The sequence below is a fragment of the Erythrolamprus reginae genome, chromosome 2 (genome assembly GCF_031021105.1).
Source record: "Erythrolamprus reginae isolate rEryReg1 chromosome 2, rEryReg1.hap1, whole genome shotgun sequence".
Lineage (NCBI taxonomy): Eukaryota > Metazoa > Chordata > Lepidosauria > Squamata > Dipsadidae > Erythrolamprus > Erythrolamprus reginae.
Genome location: NC_091951.1, coordinates 170,688,716 through 170,712,212, shown reverse-complemented (window position 1 = coordinate 170,712,212; position 23,497 = coordinate 170,688,716). Strand labels below are relative to the sequence as shown.

General features: G+C 40.4%; 1 protein-coding gene across 1 annotated transcript in view; it reads left to right on the top strand.

Annotated features, from left to right (window-relative positions):
- The window catches only part of SARNP (SAP domain containing ribonucleoprotein), an 88,760-nt gene that overhangs the window by 34,001 nt on the left and 31,262 nt on the right, over positions 1 to 23,497 (top strand). Inside the window, exons 6-9 of the mRNA XM_070740404.1 lie at positions 1,890 to 1,963; positions 4,165 to 4,193; positions 7,192 to 7,217; positions 8,534 to 8,602. Coding sequence (XP_070596505.1) covers positions 1,890 to 1,963; positions 4,165 to 4,193; positions 7,192 to 7,217; positions 8,534 to 8,602 — 198 coding nt within the window. The remainder of the gene's footprint in view (positions 1 to 1,889; positions 1,964 to 4,164; positions 4,194 to 7,191; positions 7,218 to 8,533; positions 8,603 to 23,497) is intronic.

The following is a 23,497-nucleotide window of genomic DNA, read 5'->3' as shown; positions in this document are numbered from 1 at the left end:
ACTCCCCTTTCTGGGTCAACAAGCTCTCGTTTCAGTCATTCGTGTGTATTTTTGAGCTGGACTATGCAATGAGCTCTACATTGAAAAGTTGCTGGAAAGTGCAACTGGTGCAGAATGCACAGGCACAAACAGTTTTGGGCACCCCTAGGGTGGCAATGTCACACCTCTGCTATGCACAGTGCCTTGAGTATTAGCTTGCTTCTGGATCCAAATCAAGGTGTTAGTTATTACTTTCTAGTCAAAGTGATAGTATTGTCTACTAATCAGAAAGGAAAAAAAATCCAAGCAAGCTTCCATTTTCCTGCTGCTAATTTTTGTAGTGTTATAGTGTTATAGTCAGGTTTCCTGCAGAAAGTGGTGATGGTTCTTCAACCTTAGTTACAATTGTATTTCTCGCATTATCTCAAAGAATAATCCACATCCCCCCTTAAAAGTGGGGAAGGGCAGGACCTTAGAATGTTCTCCAATGTGCTGCTTAAAGAATCCAAGCATGAGTTGATTTCCATCTATCTGCCTAGAGTCTGATTTGCTAAGGGGGGGGGGGGGCACTTGGAACCAGTCAGTCTCCCGCCCCTAGATCTCTACACTTGGGTATATCCCACATGTGGATTCTCCAAGCAGTGCACTGGAGAAAGAACGTTGATCTTACCTGACACGTTTCTTCTCAGTGCTCTGTGGGAGAATCCAAACCCACCCTGCTGACCGTCCTGGTCCGGGAGGGGTCACCCTCTTCACCATCACGTATCTATTGGACATATCTGGCTTCATTGAAAAACTGGGGCTCAGTCAAGCAGAGGAGGCCAAGAAACCTTAGCAACTCAGACCCTAGACAGATAGGTGGAAGTCAACCCATCCTTGGATTCTCCCACAGTGCACTGAGAAGAAATGTGTCAGTTAAGACCAATGTTCTTTTTCACTTACTCATCGGTTCTCTGCCTTAAATTGACAAAATGTGCACTCTAACATAAACTCCATCCCTTTAGGATGTTCAGCCTGATGCATGTTGTTTTGCTTGTTGTTTTTTGACGTATGTTTTGAGTTTCTGACAAAACCTCTGGATTGAACAAATTCTTCTGATGAAATTTCTTTAACTTCATACTTCCCTTCAATGTTAGCTTATTCTGCTTTCTACATTGCCTTTCGGCTTTTCTGAGACAGTTAGGCTTCTTTACTGTTAGAATCTGCTGTCCATTCTTTCAAAGGAAAAGGAGAGGAATTGTATTTATATTTTCAGGAAGATCCCTTCCTGGCATCTACTTTGGGTTTGCTTCTTGTCCTTTATCTACTAGTGTTGTCTTTCTTGCTGTAAACATGTTGTTTGTTCTTGTTCAAACATGCTGCTTGAATTGGAACAAGCCAGGAATTTTCTGCAGTCATTTAGCATTTAATTACTTTTCAGTTTGGTTTACTTAATACACTGCTCCAAAAAATAAAGGGAACACTCAAATAACACATCCTAGATCTGAATGAATGAAATATTCTCATTGAATATTTGTTCTGTACAAACTTGAATGTGCACAATAACATGTGAAATTGATTGTCAACCAGTGTTGCTTCCTAAGTGGACAGTTTGATTTCACAGAAGTTTGATTTACTTGGGGTTATATTGTGTTGTTTAAGTGTTCCCTTTATTTTTTTGAGCAGTGTATATAAGCCCAGGTAGGTGTGGTGGTATCAGTTGAATAAATTCATCGTTTCAGAAAAATTTATAAATAGTACATCCTCCTTTACTGCTTCTAATTCATCTTGTTTTCCAAAACTCAGAATAGTCAAGACAGCATTAGTAATGATAATTTGGAATGTACACAAATGCATTAAATAAGCAACAACATTAAATACATTTCTGTGTTGGCTGTGTTAGATTGTGTGTATTTTATTTTTAATCTTAGAGAATGCAGAAGCGAGCAGAGAGATTCAATGTTCCTGTAAGCTTGGAAAGTAAGAAAGCTGCACGAGCAGCTCGGTAAGTGTATATTTGATTATTATTGTTCTTTACAGCTGTTTAGTCAGATAACTAGAAGTGTATTCTGGGTGCATCCTCTAACTATTATTACCCTCTTAATTTGGACAACTAAGAACATCAGGAATTTGAATTGTGGATAACTACCGTGTTTTTCCTAAAATCCTGTCTTTTTTGAACCCTGAAATAACTGCTTAGCCTTATTGCCATTCACTCAAAAGTCCGATTGGGCTTATTATCAGGGCTTATTGTCTTATTTTGGAGAAACTTTGGGTATTATATTGAAGGGATGTTTATATAATATTGAAACTTCTCATAAATAAAAATTTCCTATCCAACGAACAACTTGAGATTATAGGTTATGATCCTTTTATTAGGAGTAGGGAGCTTAAGCTTATATTTGTGGCTCTTTAATTCCAGTTACTGATTACTGGTCATGTGATCTGGGAATTATGTCAATTTGAGCCAGACTTTAACATCTAATTAAGAAATGGGTTTATTAATTAAGTAAAAATATAACACAAGATGGGATATCCAGAAGAGTACAGTAGTACCTCTACTTAAAAACGCCTCTACTTAAAAACTTTTCTAGATAAAAACCGGGTGTTCAAGATTTTTTTGCCTCTTCTTAAGAACTATTTTCTACTTAAGAACCCAAGCCCGGAAAAAATTCCCAGGAAATTTGAGAGTGGCACAAAGGCCCGGCCAGTTTCCTGCCATTTCTCTCTCTGGAGCAGTGTATGGGAAACATGTGCACTTCTTCACCTCCTGAGTCCCTCTTTTTTTTTTAAGCCTTAAAGTTTTGGATTTTTTTGATTCCCCTCACTTCACCTTCTTCCGTGACTGTCCTCCTCCTCTTCTTCCTCCTCCTCTTCTTCCTCCTCCTCTTCCCACCTAAATTCCTAGCTTTTATTTCTTTCCTAATGGTTTGCACACATTATTTGCTTTTACATTGATTCCTATGGGAAAAATCGCTTCTATTTAAGAACTTTTCTACTTAAGAACCTGGTCATGGAACGAATTAAGTTCTTAAGTAGAGATACCACTGTATTATGGAAGACTTAGATGAGACAGAGTAGATATTTCTCTTATTGCTTATTCAGTGCAAGAAGCTTTTTAAAAAAAGGTATTTTAAAATGTAGGAACACTATGCTGCACGGAAGTGCAGCTTTATTTTCTAACAAATGTTAAAGTGTTCCTAAATAACTAACTTTTTTGTGGAGTATATAATCTTCTATACAGTGGTACCTCTACTTAAAAACTTAATTCGTTCCATGACCAGGTTCTTAAGTAGAAAAATTTGTAAGTAGAAGCAATTTTTCTCATAGGAATCAATGTAAAAGCAAATAATGTGTGCAAACCCATTAGGAAAGAAATAAAAGCTTGGAATTTGGGTGGGAGGAGGAGGAGGACAGTTGCTACCAAAGGAAGAAGATGAGGTGAGGGGAATCAAACAAATCCAAAACTTTAAGGCTTAAAAAAAAAAAGAGGGACTCTGAGGCGTCGAGGAGGAGCACATGCCTCCCATACACCCAGTGCGAGGCTGCCTCCCATACACTGCGCCAGAGAGAGAAACCCAGGGGGAATGGCAGGAAACTGGCTGGGCCTTCGTGCCACTCTCAAATTTCCTGGGAAATTTTTCTGAGCTCGGGTTCTTAAATAGAAAATGTTTCTTGAGAAGAGGCAATTTTTTTTTGAATACCTGGTTCTTATCTAGAAAAGTTCTTAAGTAGAGGTATTCTTAGATAGAGGTACCACTGTGCTTTGAATTGTGCTGTTATCAGTGCCAAAGATGAAATGTTGCAAAAAAATTAAAATTGAAACGAATATTTAGTATTGAAAGTTTACCTTGTTCTGTCACCACCTGACAGGATAGTATAGCGTAAATATCCTGGATTTTGAGATATACAAAGAATTTTAAAGTTCCTATCAGTAAAATAAATGAAAAGGCAAGATACCAATCTCTAAGTACAGTATATTGTAGACTATTTATTCAGTTGGTAGTGATATTTTAAATAGTAAAGATGAAATCTGGATTCACTTTTTCTTACTCTTCTGATCAAGACCAATTTTATATGCCAGAAAGGGCTTTTCTCTATTTTCAAATTATTCACAGTTCTGTTCAAACTAGTCTATTGTGTGTGTGTGTATGGCTTCAGACTTAAACATTACAGCTACTAATAGGATTATTTCCTTCTGCATAGGTTTGGTATGCCTACAATTTCAAATAAAGGTATGTGACTATGAGATTTAAAATATATATTATTATGGTTGGTTGCCAGTCTGCCAGATGTTTAAACTGGAATTGGCATTTTTATCTACCAATTGAGTCTTTCCCAAGAACTTGGGATAGGCAGATGTTGGTTGATAGCATTCAAGATATTGTTGTAGGATATAAAGTGTTCCAAGTAAAGCTGCCTTTTGCAATTGACTGATGGTGATTTTGTCAATGCCAGTGGTGTTCAAGTGGTGTTCCAGATGCTTACTATTATTGTGGGTTCATTGCACAAACAGCCAGATGTTCAAATTGGATTTGGCATTTTTGTCCACCTATTCAAGCCTTCCCAGGGATCCAGGATAGGATGATGTTATTTGTTGGTGTTAAAGATATCTTTGCGGGATAAAAGATGTTCTGAGTAAAGCTTCCTTTTGCAATTGACTGATGGTGACTTTGTCATTATTATAGTTTGTCACACAGTCAGTCAGATGTTTAGATTGAATTTGGCATTTTTATCTACCTATCCAGTCTTTCCCAAAGATGTGATGGAATAGGCAAATGTTCAGTTGTGTTAAAGGTATCAAAGCTGTTTCAAGTAAAGCTGCCTTTTGCAATTTGATAAATGGTGATTTTGTCAATGCTAATAGGGTTGATGTGCTCGAGGTATTTTGGGATTTCCCCCAAGTTATCCATTACAGTTGGTACCATCTTTGCTTTACCATGCCTCAATCATTCTTCTGTTTCCAGGTCTTTGTATTTTGTACTTTTCTATAATTCTTTTTCTTTTATTGTGCTGCCACGTCCACTAACTGGACTTTTTTTTGGTATTTCTTATCTACAGTTATTAATTCTGGAGTGTTAGGTGGCAGGTGCCTGTCTGAATTCTAAAGTCCCGGAACACTTCAGCTTCTTTATTTTCTCTATTACTTTGTCTATTTTGTGGTCGCACCAATTCTTTCTTGCAGGCAAATGGTATTTCTTGCAGATATTCCAGTTTACCATTGCTGTTATTTTGTAGTTCCAGCATTTTACTTTTGAAAATAACTAATTAAAAATATCGGAAATATTGAGATAATTTCCACATGGTCATTCATAGTGACTGCTTCAGATGGATAGTTTGTCAGTCATTGAAAAACTGACAGAGCCAATCTATCTGCTCATACCAATCTAAGATACCTGCCTTTGGAAGGTAATATGTTAACATATAGCAAGTGGCTCTGCTTAATTCCTACAGAAATGAAAAGACATAGTAATGATAGATTATCACTCCCTGAATGAAAAATTACACTAAAATCCTAGCTAAAGAGATATATAGTGACTCTGCACCTAATCAAAGTGGATACTTGTCAAGATTCCCAAAAGGTGAACTTGTTCTCAAAATCATCCCCAGGAATAAAATAAAATTGATTGTTAACAAAAAGAGTCTCCACTCCCACTCTTACACTAAAGGAAAGGTCTATGGATGTCTGTAGACTTTTCTTGATTACAGAATAGTTGGCATTATGCCTTTTTAGAAGAGCCATGTCACTAAATTGCATTCAGGCATTAAAGTTACCAGCCAATAATTATTGAGTCAGGAAATTGAAAGATTGAATTAGTGAGCCAATTTTTTTTTTTAATTAATAGTCATTATTAGATTGAGCACTAAAACCTTTTGCTGAGTAGTACACCTTTTATTGTAGTTATTAAGGCATAAGGCTAGAAACAAAGCCAGTGGGATGGCCCATGAGTTCTAGCCAGTCTTAGGCTCAAAACCTTTCTCTCAGCCCTAGGAAGGAGGCAATGGGAAACAATTTCTGAAAACCCCTACCAACAAAATTGCAGTAACGGTCTCTAAGAATTGACAGGGTTGAATGGATGAAAAATAAAAGACATTTAGTAATGTTAATTTTATGGGAATTGCTGTAGTTAGTTGGACATTGAGAAAAACAGATCATATTTGTATATGGAATGAATCTGATAATGTTAAGTTGGTCTAAGGCTGTGATGGTGAACCTATGGCATATCTAAGGGCCCGCAAGGCATTGCCCTATATCAGCTTCAGTGCGCATGCCCACGCTAGCCAGCTGATTTTCAGCCTTCTGGAGGCGGGAGACCATTTGGTTGGCTTGAAAATGGAGCCAGAGCTGCGCTGCCACTACTGCCTTCCTCCTCCCCTTATTGCCATTGTTGCCTAGTAGGAGTGAGCCTAAAAGCTGAGTTTGCTAGCCAGGCTCATTTCCGAGGTGGGGAGACACACTGCCCAAACCCACCATGGCCACTAAAGCGAAGGGAGCATCCTGGCTGGCCTCCCCACTCTCCTGCCCCAAGTTTTGAGAATGCTGGCTTGGTCGCCCCCTCCCCCTTGTGTTTTGTTTATTTTTTTAAATGAGTCAGGCGTGTGTGCCCAGCTGCAGTGGCAAAGGCTGATAAGAAGAAAGGGGTGCAAGGGAATCCCGGGAGGAGGGCGAGGTGCACATGAGGTGGCCGGTAGCTCTTCCCTTCCCCCTGCAGCTGCCGGTGTTTTTCTGGGGTGGCGGGGCTGCGCACAAGGAATGCTGAAAACCAGCTCGGGGTGTGTGTGTGTGTGTCAGCATTTCCTGACTGTGTGGCCATATGCCCCATCCTCTGCTCCTTCCCTGGCTCGGATCAGGCATGATGGGGGTCTTGCGCCTACTGCAGATCACTTTGCACAACTTTTATCAAGCAAATTCTAAATGGGGCCCATGTGGGGGCCTGTTGCATTATGGGTAACGGCATACGTGCACCGTTTTTGGCATGCAACAACAAAAAGGTTCGCCATCACTGCCCTAAGGGGTAGTTGCCTCTCAAACCTAGGCTGGCTGGCAGGAAAAAAGAAGAGAAACTTTTATTACTAAGGGGATTGAAGCATTAATATTGAATTCTAGCAAAACCAGAATTGAGCATTCAATATATCAACATTATTAAATAAGGATGATTGATTCTGATTTACTTAAGCAAATGAAAAGCCATTTTGGATCCAGTAATTTAAAATGTTTTGTTGTTGTTTCAGGTCTAAACACAGAAAGTAAGACTCCAGTAAGTAGATGTTTTGTTTCCTTATATAGTTGGCATGGTTTTAAATAATACTTCTTTAAAGTAATTTGACATAGGCCATAATATTTATTAACTCAATCTGTTGGGCTTAATACATTGTCCTCAATTCTAGCACTATTTTAGGTGCCTCTGCAACTTACTGATTTTGTTTATATTTCTAAAAAGCTATTGCTCAAATAATTATTTTCTCTCAATATTCACCTGTTTTCATCTGTTTTAAATCATTGTCTTATTAATATCCTCTAAGACTGTAATTAAACCATGGATCTTGTATTATCTTTTTCTTTGGTGCAGGATATATATTTTGGTGTGTCATTCATTTTTCTAACAGTTCTTTTCTCACTACCCAAAAGTCTTATTTTTTATTTTTCTAAACATCAGTCACCTCCTAATTTTACACATTTCTCTTTCTTCAAAGATCAATTCTGCAAAACATTTGTCTTAATCTCTAAGTGTTCCCTTTCAGTCAAAATAAATGTAAAATGTATGCACACTGTATTCATCTGTTAAATTTGTCTCCTTTATTGTCAGACTGTAGAGTGCAAGTTTCTAGGGTAGAAACTTTCAGCAAAGAAACATGACTCTTCCCATATAACGTTTTGCTAAAATTACTTTATAAAGTGTCATGTATGTGACTGTTGTCAATATAGCAAAAAAGTCTGCAGTTAGTCCAGAATGCATCCGCGTGAGCTGTCATGGGTGTACCTAGGTATACTAACAATACTAACTATAATATACAGCCTTTCCATTAAGATTATGCTAACAGAAAAGGATGACCTAGCTTAATAGCAAAAATATGTTTCCTAGGATGCTTTTAAAAGAAATTGAAAATTTCATCTTAAATTTAGAGTGAAGGCTTCTTTCTTCCGTATATTAATGTCTAATTGAAGCCTATAATACTGGAGTATGTTGAAAATATTTTAATCTTGATAGTTTAGTTACTTCCATGTTAAGGAGCTTGATTGGTAAAGGCACAAAGAGTGCTAGATATTGAGTTGAAAATATTGAATTTAACTTTTCCTATCCATGCATTATTGAAAAAAAAATACTTGGTACTAATTGATCTACTAAAATAATACCTGGAGGCTTTCTCATAAGTGATTTGCAGTAAGATACTGGTTCTGTGATACCATTTTAATTTAATTCTATAATATGTTCAAAGATTATTGCAATTTCAGTCCAAAAAGTAATGTTTTATTATATTTCAACATATTTATCCATACTGGCATATTTTCAGCATTTATAATTTTGAAATCTTTAAATTTATATAACATACCATTTTTCTATTACTTTTCTAGATAAATATGGATAAATTAAAGGAAAGAGCTCAAAGATTTGGTTTGAATGTTTCCACAATCACCAGAAAGGTAAGATTTTAGGATAAGCATTATATAGCAAAAGTAATACAGTGGTACCTCAAGATACGAACCCTTCGTCTTACGAACAACTCGTGATACGAACCCGGGGTTCAGAAAAATTTTGCCTCTTCTTACGAACTTTTTTCGAGTTACGAACCGGCGTTCGGAGACTGCTGGGAAGCCGCGCGGCTGTTTTAAAAGGTGACAGCCGGGCGGCGGGGCTTCCCAGAAGCCTCCCGAACGCCGGTTCGTAACTCGAACAAAGTTCGTAAGAAGAGGCAAAATTTTGCTGAACCCCGGGTTCGGTTCGGGAGGTTGCTGGGAAGACCCCCAGGCCGGCTGCGACCTTTTAAAACACCCGCGCCGCTTCGCAGCTGTCTCCTGAAGCCGAACGCTAAAGCTGAACTTCCGCGTTCGGCTTCGGGAGACAGCTGTGAAGCGGCGCGGGTGTTTTAAAAGGTCGCAGCCGGCCTGGGGGTCTTGCCAGCACCCCCCGAACCCCGAACCCGGGTTCGGGGGGGGTGCTGGCAAGCCCCCCAGGCCGGCTGTCACCTTTTAAAACATCCGCGCGGCTTCCCAGCAGTCGCTGAAAGCCGTTTTTTTGCAGGGTTTTTTTTGGTTGCACGGATTAATTGACTTTACATTGTTTCCTATGGGAAACAATGTTTCGTCTTACGAACCTTTCATCTTACGAACCTCCTCCTTGCACCAATTAAGTTCGTATCATGAGGTATTACTGTATTCGAATTATTTTAAAAATGTCAACAATAAATAAAGTTGTTATTTTCCATATACATACATACGTACGTACGTACATACATATGAAACATATTTTTGCTGATAATAAAAACTAAGAGAGACTACTATAGATCTATTTTGGGCTTATTAGCCTTCATCAGGTAGCCATCCCTTTTTACTGGGATTTGAACCCAGGGCATTTGCCTTGTAAAGCAGAGGTCTTAGCCATTAGGCTACAGGCTCAACTCCTGTATCAGCTTGTACCATGGAAGGGTTATGTGTCATTTTTTTGGTCAAATCACCCTGGTATGATGAAGGAACATTAGCTCCTTTTTTGCCTCTCAGCCCCACCATGGGCCATATTCCAAGGCAGATAAATTGTTGTTGGTTTTTTTATATATAGCCAACAACTACCATCTATAGATGCAACATATTTTTGCTGATAATGAAAAATAAGGGAGACAACTATAGATCTATTTCAGGCTTATTAGCCTTCATCAGGCAGTCACACCCTTTTTACTGGGATTTGAACCCAGGGCTTGTAAGGCAGAGGTCTTAGCCATTAGGCTACAGGCTCAACTCCTATGTCAGCTTGTACCAGGGAAGGGTTATGTGTGATTTTTTTGGTATCTCTACTTAAGAACGCCTCTACTTAAGAACTTTTCTGGCTAAGAACCGGGTGTTCAGGATTTTTTATGCCTTTTCTTAAGAACCATTTTCTACTTAAGAACCTGAGCCTGGAAAAATTTCCCGGGAAATTTGAGAGTGGCACGAAAGCCTGGCCAGTTTCCTGCCATTCCCCCTTTTATCTCAGGCTTTTCTGGGCTGCCAGAGGAGACTTTGGATGGCCCTTAAGGAGGCTTTGGCAGTCCAGGGCAAACAAAGCATTTTCCTTTCTCTGGGCGCTTGGAGAGGGAATAAACCACTTCACTGTGGTGACTCCCTCGCGCTGCCACATAGAAACATAGAAGACTGATGGCAGAAAAAGATCTCATGATCCATCTAGTCTGCCCTTATACTATTTTCTGTATTTTATCTTAGGATGGATATATGTTTATCCCAGGCATGTTTAAATTTAGTTACTGTGGATTTATCAACCATGTCTGCCGGAAGTTTGTTCCAAGGATCTACTACACTTTCAGTAAAATAATATTTTCTCATGTTGCTTTTGATCTTTCCCCCAACTAACTTCAGATTGTGTCCCCTTGTTCTTGTGTTCACTTTCCTATTAAAAACACTTCCCTCCTGGACCTTATTTAACCCTTTAACATATTTAAATGTTTCGATCATGTCCCCCCTTTTCCTTCTGTCCTCCAGACTATACAGGTTGAGTTCATTAAGTCATTCATGATACGTTTTATGCTTAGGTTCTTCCACCATTCTTGTAGCCCGTCTTTGGACCCGTTCAATTTTGTCAATATCTTTTTGTAGGTGAGGTCTCCAGAATTGAACGCAGTATTCCAAATGTGGTCTCACCAGCACTCTATATAGCGGGATCATAATCTCCCTCTTCCTGCTTGTTATACCTCTAGCTATGCAGCCAAGCATCCCACTTGCTTTCCCTACGCCTGACTGCACTGTTCATTTTGAGACTGTCAGAAATCTCTACCCCTAAATCCTTCTCTTCTGAAGTTTTTGCTAACACAGAACTCCCAATACAATACTCAGATTGAGGATTCCTTTTCCCCAAGTGCATTATTTTACATTTGGAACCATTGAACTGCAGTTTCCATTGCTTTGACCATTTATCTAGTAAAGCTAAATCATTTACCATATTACAGACGTCTCCAGGAATATCAACCCTATTGCACACTTTAGAGTCATCGGCAAATAGGCAAACCTTCCCTACCAAACCTTCCCCTATGTCACTTACAAACATATTAAAAAGAATAGGACCCAGAACAGACCCTTGTGGCACACTGCTTGTAACCTGTCTCTGCTCAGAATACTCGCCATTAACAATAACTCTCTGATGTCTACGCTTCAGCCAGCTGCAAATCCATTGAACTATCCAGGGATTAAGTCCAATCTTCACTAATTTATCTAATAGCTCTTTATGTGGAACCATATCAAAGGCTTTGCTGAAGTCCAGATAGGCAATATCCACGGCACCACCTTCATCCAACACCTTTGTGACATAGTCACAGAAATCAATGAGATTAGTCTGACATGATTTGCCTTCAGTAAAGCCATGCTGACTTGAGTCCAATAAGTTATTGTTTTTTAGGTGCTGATTTATCCTCTTTTTCAGTAGAGTCTCCATCATTTTAACTATAACTGATGTCAAGCTAACTGGTCTGTAGTTACCAGCTTCTTCTCTACTGCCCTTCTTGTGGATAGGCACAACACTGGCCATTCTCCAATCCTCAGGAACATCTCCTGTTAACAGGGATTGGTTAAACAAATCAGTCAGGGGGGTAGCAATGACAGATCTGAGTTCTTTAAGAACTCTGTGGTGGATGCCATCTGGACCCATTGCCTTATTTATCTTTAATCGTTCAAGTTCTTCCAAGACATCAGCTTCTAACATCACTGGAGCTGAATCTGTACAGCTGGAAGCAATGCTATATCCCTCTATAGTATTATTTTGTAAGGTGTCTTTTGAGTAAACTGAACAGAAGTAGCTATTGAAATGGTCAACGATCTCCTTATTCCCATCAATGCATGTATTATTCCCGGTACAAAGCTTCGTGATTCTGCAGTTTTTCTTCTTCCTATCACTAATATATCTGAAGAAGGTTTTATCCCCCTTCTTTACAGATTTGGCAATTTCTTCCTCTTTCGAGGCTTTAGCAGCATATATTATCTGTTTCGCCTCCTTCTGTCTCATTTTATACACCTCTCTATCAGCTATACTTCCAGACTCTTTATACCTCCTATAGGCAGCCTTTTTTCCATTGACTATAGCTCTTACATCATTGCTAAACCATAGCGGTTTCTTCTTCCTTTTACCTTTAGTTATTTGCCTTACATACAGTCCAGTGGCTTTTAAGATGGCCTTTTTTAATACAGTCCACTGGGTGTTCGCTCCTGCCATTTTATCCCTGCCCTTTAATTCATTATTTAAATATTCCCCCATTTCATTAAAATTCGTTTTTCTGAAATCCAATACTTTGGTTGCAGTATAGGATTGCTCACAATCAGTTTTTACATCAAACCACAAATATAGATGGTCACTGCAACCTAAATTTTCTCCCACCTTGACCTCTGAAACCCAATTCCCATTCGTAAAAACTAAATCTAGAATATTCTCCCCTCTAGTTGGTGTCTTAACCAGCTGTGCCAGAGCTGCTCCTGTAAAGGCCTCTACTATATTCTTTCTTCTGCATGTAAGGGCACTGGGGATATTCCAGTCAACACCAGGCATGTTGAAATCACCCATAACCACAATATCTCCCACACACCCAGCTTGAGGTTGCCTCCCGGAGCGTCTGGGCATGGAAAAGCAAAAGAGGGTGCTTCGCCCCGGTCGGATCAACTCAGCTTCAGCCAAACCGAGGTGTCACCAAAGTGAAGGAAAGGCACCGGCTACAAAGCGAGTGAGCGAGCAAGAGGAGAGGAGAGCCCTTCAGCATGGGATGGATGAGGTAGCAGCAGCAGCAGCCACCTTTTGGTCAAAGGAGCGGGAGGTTCCCCCCTCTCGCCCACCTGGGTTTCTGTCTGGTGCAGTGTATGAAAGGCAGCCTCAGGCCAGGTATATGGGAGGCACATGCTCCTCCTCGCCACCTCAGAGTACCTCTTTTTTTTAAAAAAACCTTAAAGTTTTGGATTTTTAAAAATTCCTCTCACCTCACCTTCTTCCTTTGGCAGCGACTGTCCTCTTCCTCCTCCTCCTTCCCACTCAAATTCCAAGCTTTTATTTATTTCCTAATATGTTTGCGCGCATTATTTGCTTTTACATTGATTCCTATGGGAAAATTTGCTTCTACTTACAAACCTTTCTACTTAAGAACTTGGTCACGGAACAAATTAAGTTCTTAAGTAGAGGTACCACTCTCTATATATATATCCATCAAGTTTCAAATTACAGATTTTAAAGAGTTCACATTAAGATGATAAATAATAATATTCATAATTGATTAAGAATACTTAGCTATTCTTCATTCTGGGTGGAGCCAGCATTCAAGATGGATAGTCTTTGTCCACTCAGAATGAGGATCGAGTCTATCTTTTTTTGCCAGGATACACCCTGTTAAGACACAGCTTCGATTCAGTCCTTTAAGCAGTAGCGACATTGCAAATTCAGCTCCCATCCTGAATGCTGCATCCCCATTCAGAAACAATTTTCATCGCAGTGACTTAGGCCTCTCTTTTTTCCACCGAGAGAGGCTGAAGATTGGGTAGGGCTTTGACCCTAGCCATTCCTTTGGGGGACGCTCAGCCGTGCATTGTGGCATTGACTGCTCAGGCCTGCCACTAGCCTTACATCACATTAATTGATCCCACAGCCGCACACAAGGGGCTTCGGCTCCGTTACAAAACAGCAGCGACCATTCCCCACCCCACATTGCTTAATATCTTATTGGGGGCAAGAATCAGTGGGGTGATTTATACACCCGTTCCTCACCAAGAGTAACTTGTGGCGTTTCTGGTCATGAGGGCTTGCCATCCTCCAGCCGCTGGTCTCTCCGCTAAGCTTGAAGAGTGGCTCCACTGGAGCTAACATGCTTGTGGGTATCCCAACGGCCATTTTGAAGTTGCTCATTTCTGTTCTTGGCTGGCCTGAAAATCAGAATTGTTCGATTCCCTCAGAGCTTGCTCGGGAGGGCAAAGTGTCCCCAAAGGCCAGTTTGATGAAATAAAGCAGAGTTTCTTACTGGTGCAACCATTTTGATTGCTAGTTGAGCATTTTTGTTTTCTAAGGGGGATATCCTCGAGGGGTGAGAAACCTGGTGGTAAACACCTTCGTAAATCAAAACGCCCCAGTTTCGAGTCCCAAACTTCAGTAGGACACCACTCCTCCAGGTTCAGTAGGATACCTCCTCCTCCAGGTCCCATCAAGCCAAGTCAGCCACCTCAAAGGCAGCTGAAAGGACAGAAAAACACAGGGATAAGGCCCTGCAAAAATCTGCAACAAATCGGCCATTTTTACTGCCACACTATGGGTGTTGCTTAATGGTCATGCAACTGGGTAGGAGTGGCTTGCCAGCCATGTGACCAGGTGGGAGTGGCTTGAACGATCATCATCAACCCAATACAGGGATCAGGTTTCCAGGAGCTTGGTTGACTAAATGGCGAGGGTGGTGATAGATAATCCCCTGGCCCTGGACGCTCCAGGGCTTCCCAGGTTACATCCAGACCTCTGGGGTCCAGCAGGCATAACCTTTGCTCCGTGCCAGCCCTCAGCTCCCGCAGTACAAGCCTACTATCACCACAGATCAACCACAGGCTTCAGAGCCTTCCACAGTATTTGACCATGCCAACCTACAACTTCTGATTGCAAGAGCAGTTCAGCAGGGCATTACTGCCAGCCTTCAGTCCCTCAGCGGTCTGGCTCCCAGGATTCCAGGCCAGGTATCAGAGAACCAGAGACTTCTCATTTACCAGGTCCATCCAGGTCAGTCCTGAGCATCTGTCCGATGTTTCCAAGACTGGTAGCCAGGAATACTGGGAGGAAGAGGAAGAGAGTGCTGCTTTTGAGCTTTCAGAGGATGAAAGAATGACCCAGATCAGCCTGTTTCCTCAGACCTCTTTCCTCCTGGCCTTTTAAAATTATTCCTATTTAAGGCCCGCGCAGTGGCAGGATTCGATGCTCCTCTTCCAGAAATGACATCACCTTCTGAGGGTCACACAGATCCACTGTTTTCTGAGATTACACCAGAAATGGACTCCTCAACTGTTCCTGAGCGCAGTTCAAAGGCAGTGGTCGGCTCTAGCGTCAGGTCCATTTACCTCCTCTACGGACCGCAAATTCTTCAATGTGGAAGCAAACCTTTCTGATGTACTCTCTGTTGATGCTCCAGTCCTGGCCTTATACTCTCCCATAACTATGCCCAGTTGCAGTAGCAAAATTGTGCTGGACTCCGCCAGCACTCAGAGCCATGGGGGCGAGCAAACATCACTGTTCCACCTTAGCAGCCCACCTCTGCTCAGTCCTCATTCTGAGTGGATGAGTACTACCCATCAATCTTTCGCTCACTCAATCTTATGAGAAGAGGCATATCAGATAAGACCAATGCCCCTTTTAGCATACATTTTGACTGCCCTGAAAATACATCTTTTCAGATGAGATCGTTATAATATTATTCTATGATTTAATCTTTAATCTTTTTCTTAAGAAAACCAATCTGCAACTCCAGGTTTCTTTTCCCATCAAGGTGATAATCTTATGTACCCTTTCAAATTAATGGGACTGAATTAAGTAGAAAAGGAGAAGCCTAGGCTAGAAATCTTTTCTCTATCTTCTCGATTTCTTTGTGGAAGGATTTTTTATTCTTCAATTTTTTGTTTTTTGTTTTTGAATAGAATATTTAACGCTACCTTTCTTTAAGTTGCCCAAACATACGTTTTGCCCCTTATCAAGAATAAACATTGAGTGTAAGAAAAATACATCTTACATTGATAGTAAGAAAAATAACAATCTATAGAATGAAATGTTCTTCAAGAAGTCCAGAAGAGAGCATAGCTGTGATTTAGCTGTGATTTCCCCCTGACCTTTAGCAAATGAACTGTTCCATCCCTCTTGGGATTTGCACATGGAACGCTTAATGCATTCCATTCTGTAGGAAGGCACTGAACCTGGGACCAGGGAATTCAACCATGTAGAAAACAACTGGAGGTGGAGGCCACTTCCCTTCCCATCCTTTTCTTGGATAAGTTGGGCAGGGACAGGGTGAAATTGTGCAAATGCACTAAAGCTAGAATATGTGGAGAGACAGGTCAGAGTGAGAAGCTGCTCAAATGTCATTAACCTTGTCACCAGGGGTGCACATTTTTCAGGGAAAATATATGATTTGTCAGCATTTATGGCCAGGTTCCCTTTAAGTACAATTGTGTAGGTGAAGCATTATATCAATTCTAAGGTTTTTTAAAGAGCTCCCCACAATTTAATCTGTCTAAAATTTGACCAGATATAGGCATTGTTTAATTTTTGTTCTCTTTAATAATATGTGTGCAGCTGTTTACATTAGCAAATTATTTACATGGAGAAAATATCAACAAGAGAATGACGTGCTTGGGGTTTAAAAAAATCAATTATGAAATTAATACCAGAAATGTGGGTTTTTTGCATAGGTTTTTAAACCATGTTTTATCTTTGTGATTGGCCTTGCATATATCAATAATTTCAGCCATTAGAACAATTATCAAGGGTTTAATTTCTTTGTTCTACTGTTAAGTAGAATTCAGCTGCTTTCCTTTTTTCTGAAGAGCATGCTCATGAATTTTATTGAGGAATATTATTGCTTGCTTCAATTAGCCTCTAGTATAGAGTTGCCCACCTGGGTGTTCTTTATAGCTTTTCATCACAGAATAGCCTGGTTGCATGGATCTTTGCAGATTTTTAATGCCATGCATTGCAGCAAAATCTTTACAGTAAACCATTGTCTCTCAGGAGCCACATTTCATTTCCTATTCAAATTGGTTTTGAAAAAGCAAAGGGGGGGGAGGGAACATAGCCAAAGGCAATTTCAAACCTGCTGGGACTGGGGGAGTAAACTTAGATTGGAGTGAACAGCTCTTCAGCTAATCTGTAGCTTTGAATTTATTGTTAATATAGAATCTATTAAGTTAAAAAAATATCTTCCTTCTAAATGATAACATTCATCCTCCTCTTACAGTAAATTGTTACCGTTTGGTATAATAGAAGTGGCAGGTGCTTGCTTGTGTTTTTCTCAGGACAGAGCCATCAAATAATTTTTTAAAAATAAATCAGGAAAGTATTTTTCTTTCCTGAACTAATCATACCCCCTCCTCTGTACTCACATGGGAGGCCTCCTTTTAAAATTTACCCTCTGACCTGAGGTTGCTGTCCCTCGATTTCACTGAGTTACACTTAAACTGCTCCCTTCCCTTGTAAATTTCCCCTATGTAGCAGCTGCTCTCAATACCACTCAACCCCTTGCTTCCCACTGGGAGAACTGATAGCTCCCAGGCTTCTGTGCCTGTAAGAAGGCCACATTGTAACGCAAAATCACATTCTCAGAGAGCTTGCTTTTCCCTCTCCCTTTTTATGCATAAAACAACTTTGTAGATATCCAGCAGGAGAATTTAAGAGAGCCCTGAGATTAGCATAAATGTGCAGTACCTTTTTTCTGCATAGAACTATGTAGCACATTCTCAGGCAGGTACATGATTAAAATAATTTGTACTCCACATCATCTAATTTAAGGATAGGGGAGTACCTTATTAACCTTGAGCCTATCAGAAGTTAAAAATGAGAGGTAAAATGCTGCAAATGGAAATAAAAGTGCAAATATTTAAACTCTAATATCTTAGCATCACCTTTCTCTAACTTTCAAACTGTAGGTTTCAGTTAAAAGTATAAAATTCCTTGCCCAGATTTTCTACTTGAAACAAAATATTTGACCTAAACAATTAAGGAGAAATTTATTTATTAACTCAACGTTTTCGAAATTTATTGTAAAAGTCTCCTGGTATTAACTCACTCCATTGAGAAAAAGAGAAATCAGTTGGAATTAATATATTATCTTTACTCATTAGTTTCAAGACTATAAAATGAAAGAAAGCTTCCTGTTATTTAAGAACTTTCTAGCAGAAGAAACAGAAAAGAGTTTTGAAAGAGAAAAGAAACAAAGTAATACACAAAAAGGATTCCTATCTTTTTGTTGTTCAATAGCTTTTAACTCTTCCTAACCTGGATATCAGATCACAAGTATTCTCTGGCAAGCAGAACACAAATCCTTTTTTGTGCCATTAGTGATGGTATTTAGTCATTTTGTCTTCTCTTGGCCTCTTTTTCTATTGCCGTTGATGTTTCCAGGCACCTGGGTCTTCTCTTATGAGTCTTGTTTTTGCATTATATATCCAAAATATTTCAGTTTTAGGTTCATTCTAAGTACATTAAGTTCTCAGTCTAGTTTATGTAGTATTGGATTATAATTTTATTTATTATTATTCATTCATTTATTTATTACCACCCATCTCACTATGCAAAGCAACTCAGGGCTGCTTTCAATACAATGGAAATATAAAACATTTAAATTAACAAGAATTAAATAAAACTATGAACTAGGTATACTAATGGTACAGAGATGGGATATCTCTTTTAAATTTTACCAGCCACCTCCGGGGTAAAGTGCCCCCTCGCAACCCCAAGCCAATTGGCAGACCCACTTTTGGAGGTGCTTCCAGAAGGCCAGGAGGGTGGGGGATGTTCCGAAGGTCGGTGGCCATGAAAATAAAGGCTGTTCTCTTAGAACCTGCCAGCTGAAATTCCTTGACTGATTGGCTCTGCATATGCCCCTTCTGCCATAGAGAGTGGAGTGGACCAATCCCATCGAGATGAGACAGAATCTGGCCCCATGAGTGAAGGACTTTAAAGATTATAATCATCACTTTGAATTGGATCAAGGGCAAACTGGCAACCAGTGCAGCGTGTTTAATAACATTATTTACCTGCTAATTCTTAGGGCCTTCTAGAACGGTCTGTCTAAAACTAGTGGTCATGAACTCCTGAGCTACTTTGAGGGTATCTTCAAGGATAGCAGGTTGAAGTCCCTCAGACCACATAAGCCTGGGGAACTCCACCACCAGCCCTGGACTGCCCTCCAACAATTCTGCAACAGGGAGATTAATATACTAGCAACAGTCCCAACTGATCCTGCAAGACCAGCTTCAGAAACAGGGTCTCACACCCGAAAACGTGGAGAACTCCTGAAGATTAAAAGAGATTCCAGGATTGCAGCTACGACTTCTCTTCCCTGCTCTCCCCTCGATGTCTTGGTGATGTACACCAGATCAGCTTTTTTCTTCCCAATAAGGTCACAAATAAGGGATACCTAATTATTGACTGAGCCAGCATTCAGTAGCAGCAGCCAGCCCTCTGTGTATCTACTGTTCAGAGTCTGGGCATGAACTCAGAGGCCCAAAATACACCACCAATATTGAACGTTGGATGCTTCTTGCCCTGGAATAGCCACCTCTCCTTTCTCAATTTCCCCATGTCCACCACTACTCAGAAATGGGTGTCAACAGACTCAAACTCAACCCGGATAAGACGGAGTGGCTGTGGGTTTTGCCTCCCAAGGACAATTCCATCTGTCCGTTCATTACCCTGGGGGGGGAATCCTTGACCCCCTCGGAGAGGGTCCGCAACTTGGGCGTCCTCCTCGATCCACAGCTCACATTAGAGAACCATCTTTCAGCTGTGGCGAGGGGGGCGTTCGCCCAGGTTCGCCTGGTGCACCAGTTGCGGCCCTATCTGGACCGGGACTCATTGCTCACAGTCACTCATGCCCTCATCACCTCGAGGCTCGACTACTGTAATGCTCTCTACATGGGGCTACCTTTGAAAAGTGTTCGGAAACTTCAGATCGTGCAGAATGCAGCTGCGAGAGCAGTCATGGGCTTACCTAGGTATGCCCATGTTTCAGCATCACTCCGCAGCTTGCATTGGCTGCCGATCAATTTCCGGTCACAATTCAAAGTGTTGGTCATGACCTTTAAAGCCCTTCATGGCACTGGACCAGAATATCTCCGAGACCGCCTTCTACCGCACGAATCCCAGCGACCAATTAGGTCCCATAGAGTGGGCCTTCTCCGGGTCCCGTCAACTAAACAATGTCGGTTGGCGGGCCCCAGGGGAAGAGCCTTCTCTGTGGCGGCCCCGACTCTCTGGAACCAACTCCCCCCAGAGATTAGAACTGCCCCTACTCTCCCTGCCTTCCGTAAACTTCTTAAAACCCACCTCTGTCGTCAGGCATGGGGGAACTGAAACACCTCCCCCGGGCATGCACATTTTATGTATGGGATGTTTGAGTGTATGCTTGTTAACAAAATGGGGTTCTTTTAAATGTTTTAAATTATATTTGGATTTGTTACAAACTGTTATGTTATGCTGTGAGCCGCCCCGAGTCTGCGGAGAGGGGCGGCATACAAATCTAAATAAATAAATAAATAAATGTTGCCCCACTCTGAACCTTACCACGTGATCTTCCCCCTCCAAATCTAGACTTCTTTCCCTATGAGCCGAGGGCTCTGCTGTATAAAATCATGCATGGGAGAGAAAAGGTGGATAGAGAAAAATTCTTTTCTCTATCACACAATATTAGGACAAGGGGGCACTCCCTAAAGCTCATAGGTAAGAAAGTGAGGACAAATCAAGGGAAATATTTCTTCACCCAGAGGGTCATTGGTTTATGGAATTCACTTCCAGAAGAGGTCGTGACAGCTGTCAGCCTTGATAGCTTCGAGGCAGGATTAGACAGATTCATGGATGCCAAGTGTATCAGTCGTTATTGAAACGGATGTCCATGTGCCGCCTCTAAGTTGGTTGAGGCAGGCAGGATTCCCTTGAGTACCATTTGTTGGGGGTCAGGGGAAAGGGAGGGTCTTGCCTTCTCTTTCTACTCAAGATCCCCAAGGACAATTGGTGGGCCACTGTGTGACACAGAATGCTGGACTCGATGGGCTTTGGCCTGATTCAGCATGGCCCTTCTTATGTTCTTATGTATCACTCCTAGTCATCCACACTCACCCAAACTCCTGGGAGTGGAGACTGGGAGAGAACTATCCCTTGATACTTAAGTGTAAGCTCTTAGCACCAGCAGAGATGCCCACTCCCTCCAGCCCCCACCCACAGGCTCTCTTCCCCAGAGCTGGTCTCCCAACAATCAGTTGAGAGGCCACTTCACATACACCCTCTGTCTAACTCTCACTTGGAGTGGAAGGTGGCAGACATTCAAAATCAACACACAGCCCTCCTTAGACTACAACCTAGGGGCAGGCTCCACAACTGCCTCAGGGAGGAGCTCATCACTCTCATGCCACCAGAACCCAACTATTAATCCAAAAATTTCAGCATTTTAATAATTTGTCTACCTCTTTCAGACTTTGTCCTAAGTGGAAAACATGTCTATTTCATTTCTATAGCATCTTTTTGATGTTTTGAGCCTATGAAAATAAAGCTCGTTAGTCCGACCCTCTGGAACCAGCTCCCCCCTGAGATTAGGATTGCCCCACCCTCCTTGCCTTTCGTAAACTCCTTAAAACCCATCAGGCATGGGGGAACTGAAACATCTCCCCCTTGCCCATGTTGTTTTGTTGTTTGATTGATTGTGTGCTTGTTCTTTATATATATTGGGGTTATTTTATGAATTTCTTAACTTAAAATTGTAATTGGATTGTTGGGTATTGGATTTGTCACTATGTACTGTTTTTGCCATTGTTGTGAGCTGCCCCGAGTCTGCGGAGAGGGGCGGCATATAAATCCAATAAATCTAATCTAATCTCCACCTATTTGAATTGGGTTGGCAACGCCTATTAATATAATTTTGGGGTAGCATTAATACTAGTAGAGAGCTTTAGCACTCTCACTTGCAACAAGACTATCTTTAAGTCTTCCTCCTTTACCATCATCACTGCAAATCTGAGGTCCTTGTTTCATCCAGCAGTTTTAATTTCAGCTTCTTTTAGTCCAACAATCATGATGAAAAAATCTGAATATAATAAAGTAAATTAACAGTTATACTGTACTGTACTTGGGTGTTCCCCTTCCCCAATTTTGAGTCATTTAATAACTATGCATTTTGGTCTGTGGTCTCCTGGTAATCATACATATTGTTAAGACATTTCACTGATAAAAGCATTTGGACTTTAGTGTTTTCAAGTTTGCGTGTCACATATGCTCCATAGAAATATATGTAAATGTCTAACATTTTGAATTTTTTACTTGACTTTTCAATATAAAATGTGAACGTTAATTAATGTATCTCTATATCTGGCATAGTGTATTATCCTGTTACTGTTTTTTCCTTTCCCCGCCCCCACTGTTTTGAAATGATGTCATCACGCTCCAACTTTGGTTACCATGAATTTAGGCCTGTTGATTTTGGAATAATGAGAACTGACAAGATGAATAATAGTGCTGGCAGTCATGGCCATTTCAATACAGGGTTGCTGAAAGCAAAGCCACCACCTCCCCCATGCTGTTAGCTTTTCTGAAGAAAAGTTTAATCGTCTGTTCAGCTCTGCTGCTGGTGAGCAGATAGGACGTAGGTCAGAATATCTTATATATCTATTAAGTATTAGATTGTTGAAAAATGCATACATCTTTGCTCTCAGTAATAAGCTTCTTTATAAAATTAGTTATATCCTATAAAGAGCAATTCTACTTATCCTGACCCAACCGACCTTGTTTTGATCTAGGTTTCAGATTGTCTCAATTCCTTACCACATTTCTACAATAATTGGCTTTGATTCAGAAATCAATAGTATTTTGCACACATCAAATATTTAACAATTTCCTTTGTTTTCAGCTCAAAACTGTGTGCTTAGCATTCACTCCTTTTTTCCCCTTTATCAACCACAATAGGGATCAGCAACTCTGTCACTAAATGGTCACTAAGTGGAATAGTAACTGGGCTTGCAATCTTATTTTACCTATCCTTTGCTTCACAAACTTGTAAAGGTCACAAATGTGAGGATTGGTTGTAAAGTTACTTTTTCATCACTGTGTTAATTGTAAACAGTATATCACGATTGTAAACAGATAGGTTAAACAAGTTACACAATTGCTAAACATTAATTCATTGGATATAATATTTATATTTCAGTTTCATTTTTTGACACATCATTTTATACAGATCTCTAAAATCTTTCCTTTCAGTATTCCCTCACTTCAGTTTCATCCCAAATCATTTTAATAAACTTTAATAAATAAACATGGTGTGTAATAATCTAAATGGTTGCTAAGGAAACGGGAAATTGTAATTTAGGGGTTTAAAGTGTTAAGTGTTTATGCCTCCCCTCTCCGATGGCTCACAACAAGTCAAAATTCCGCGAAGTAGAGATGCGGAAGTAAATACACCATTTTTGGCTATGGACAGTATCACAAGCCATCCCTTAACACTTTAAACCCCTAAATTACCATTTGCCATTCCCTTAACAACCATTTACTCAACATTATTACTGGTACTCACCATTGAATAAGACACTTAGTGATCCTGATATTTATAAACATAATTATTTATTAATATTTTTTTTTAA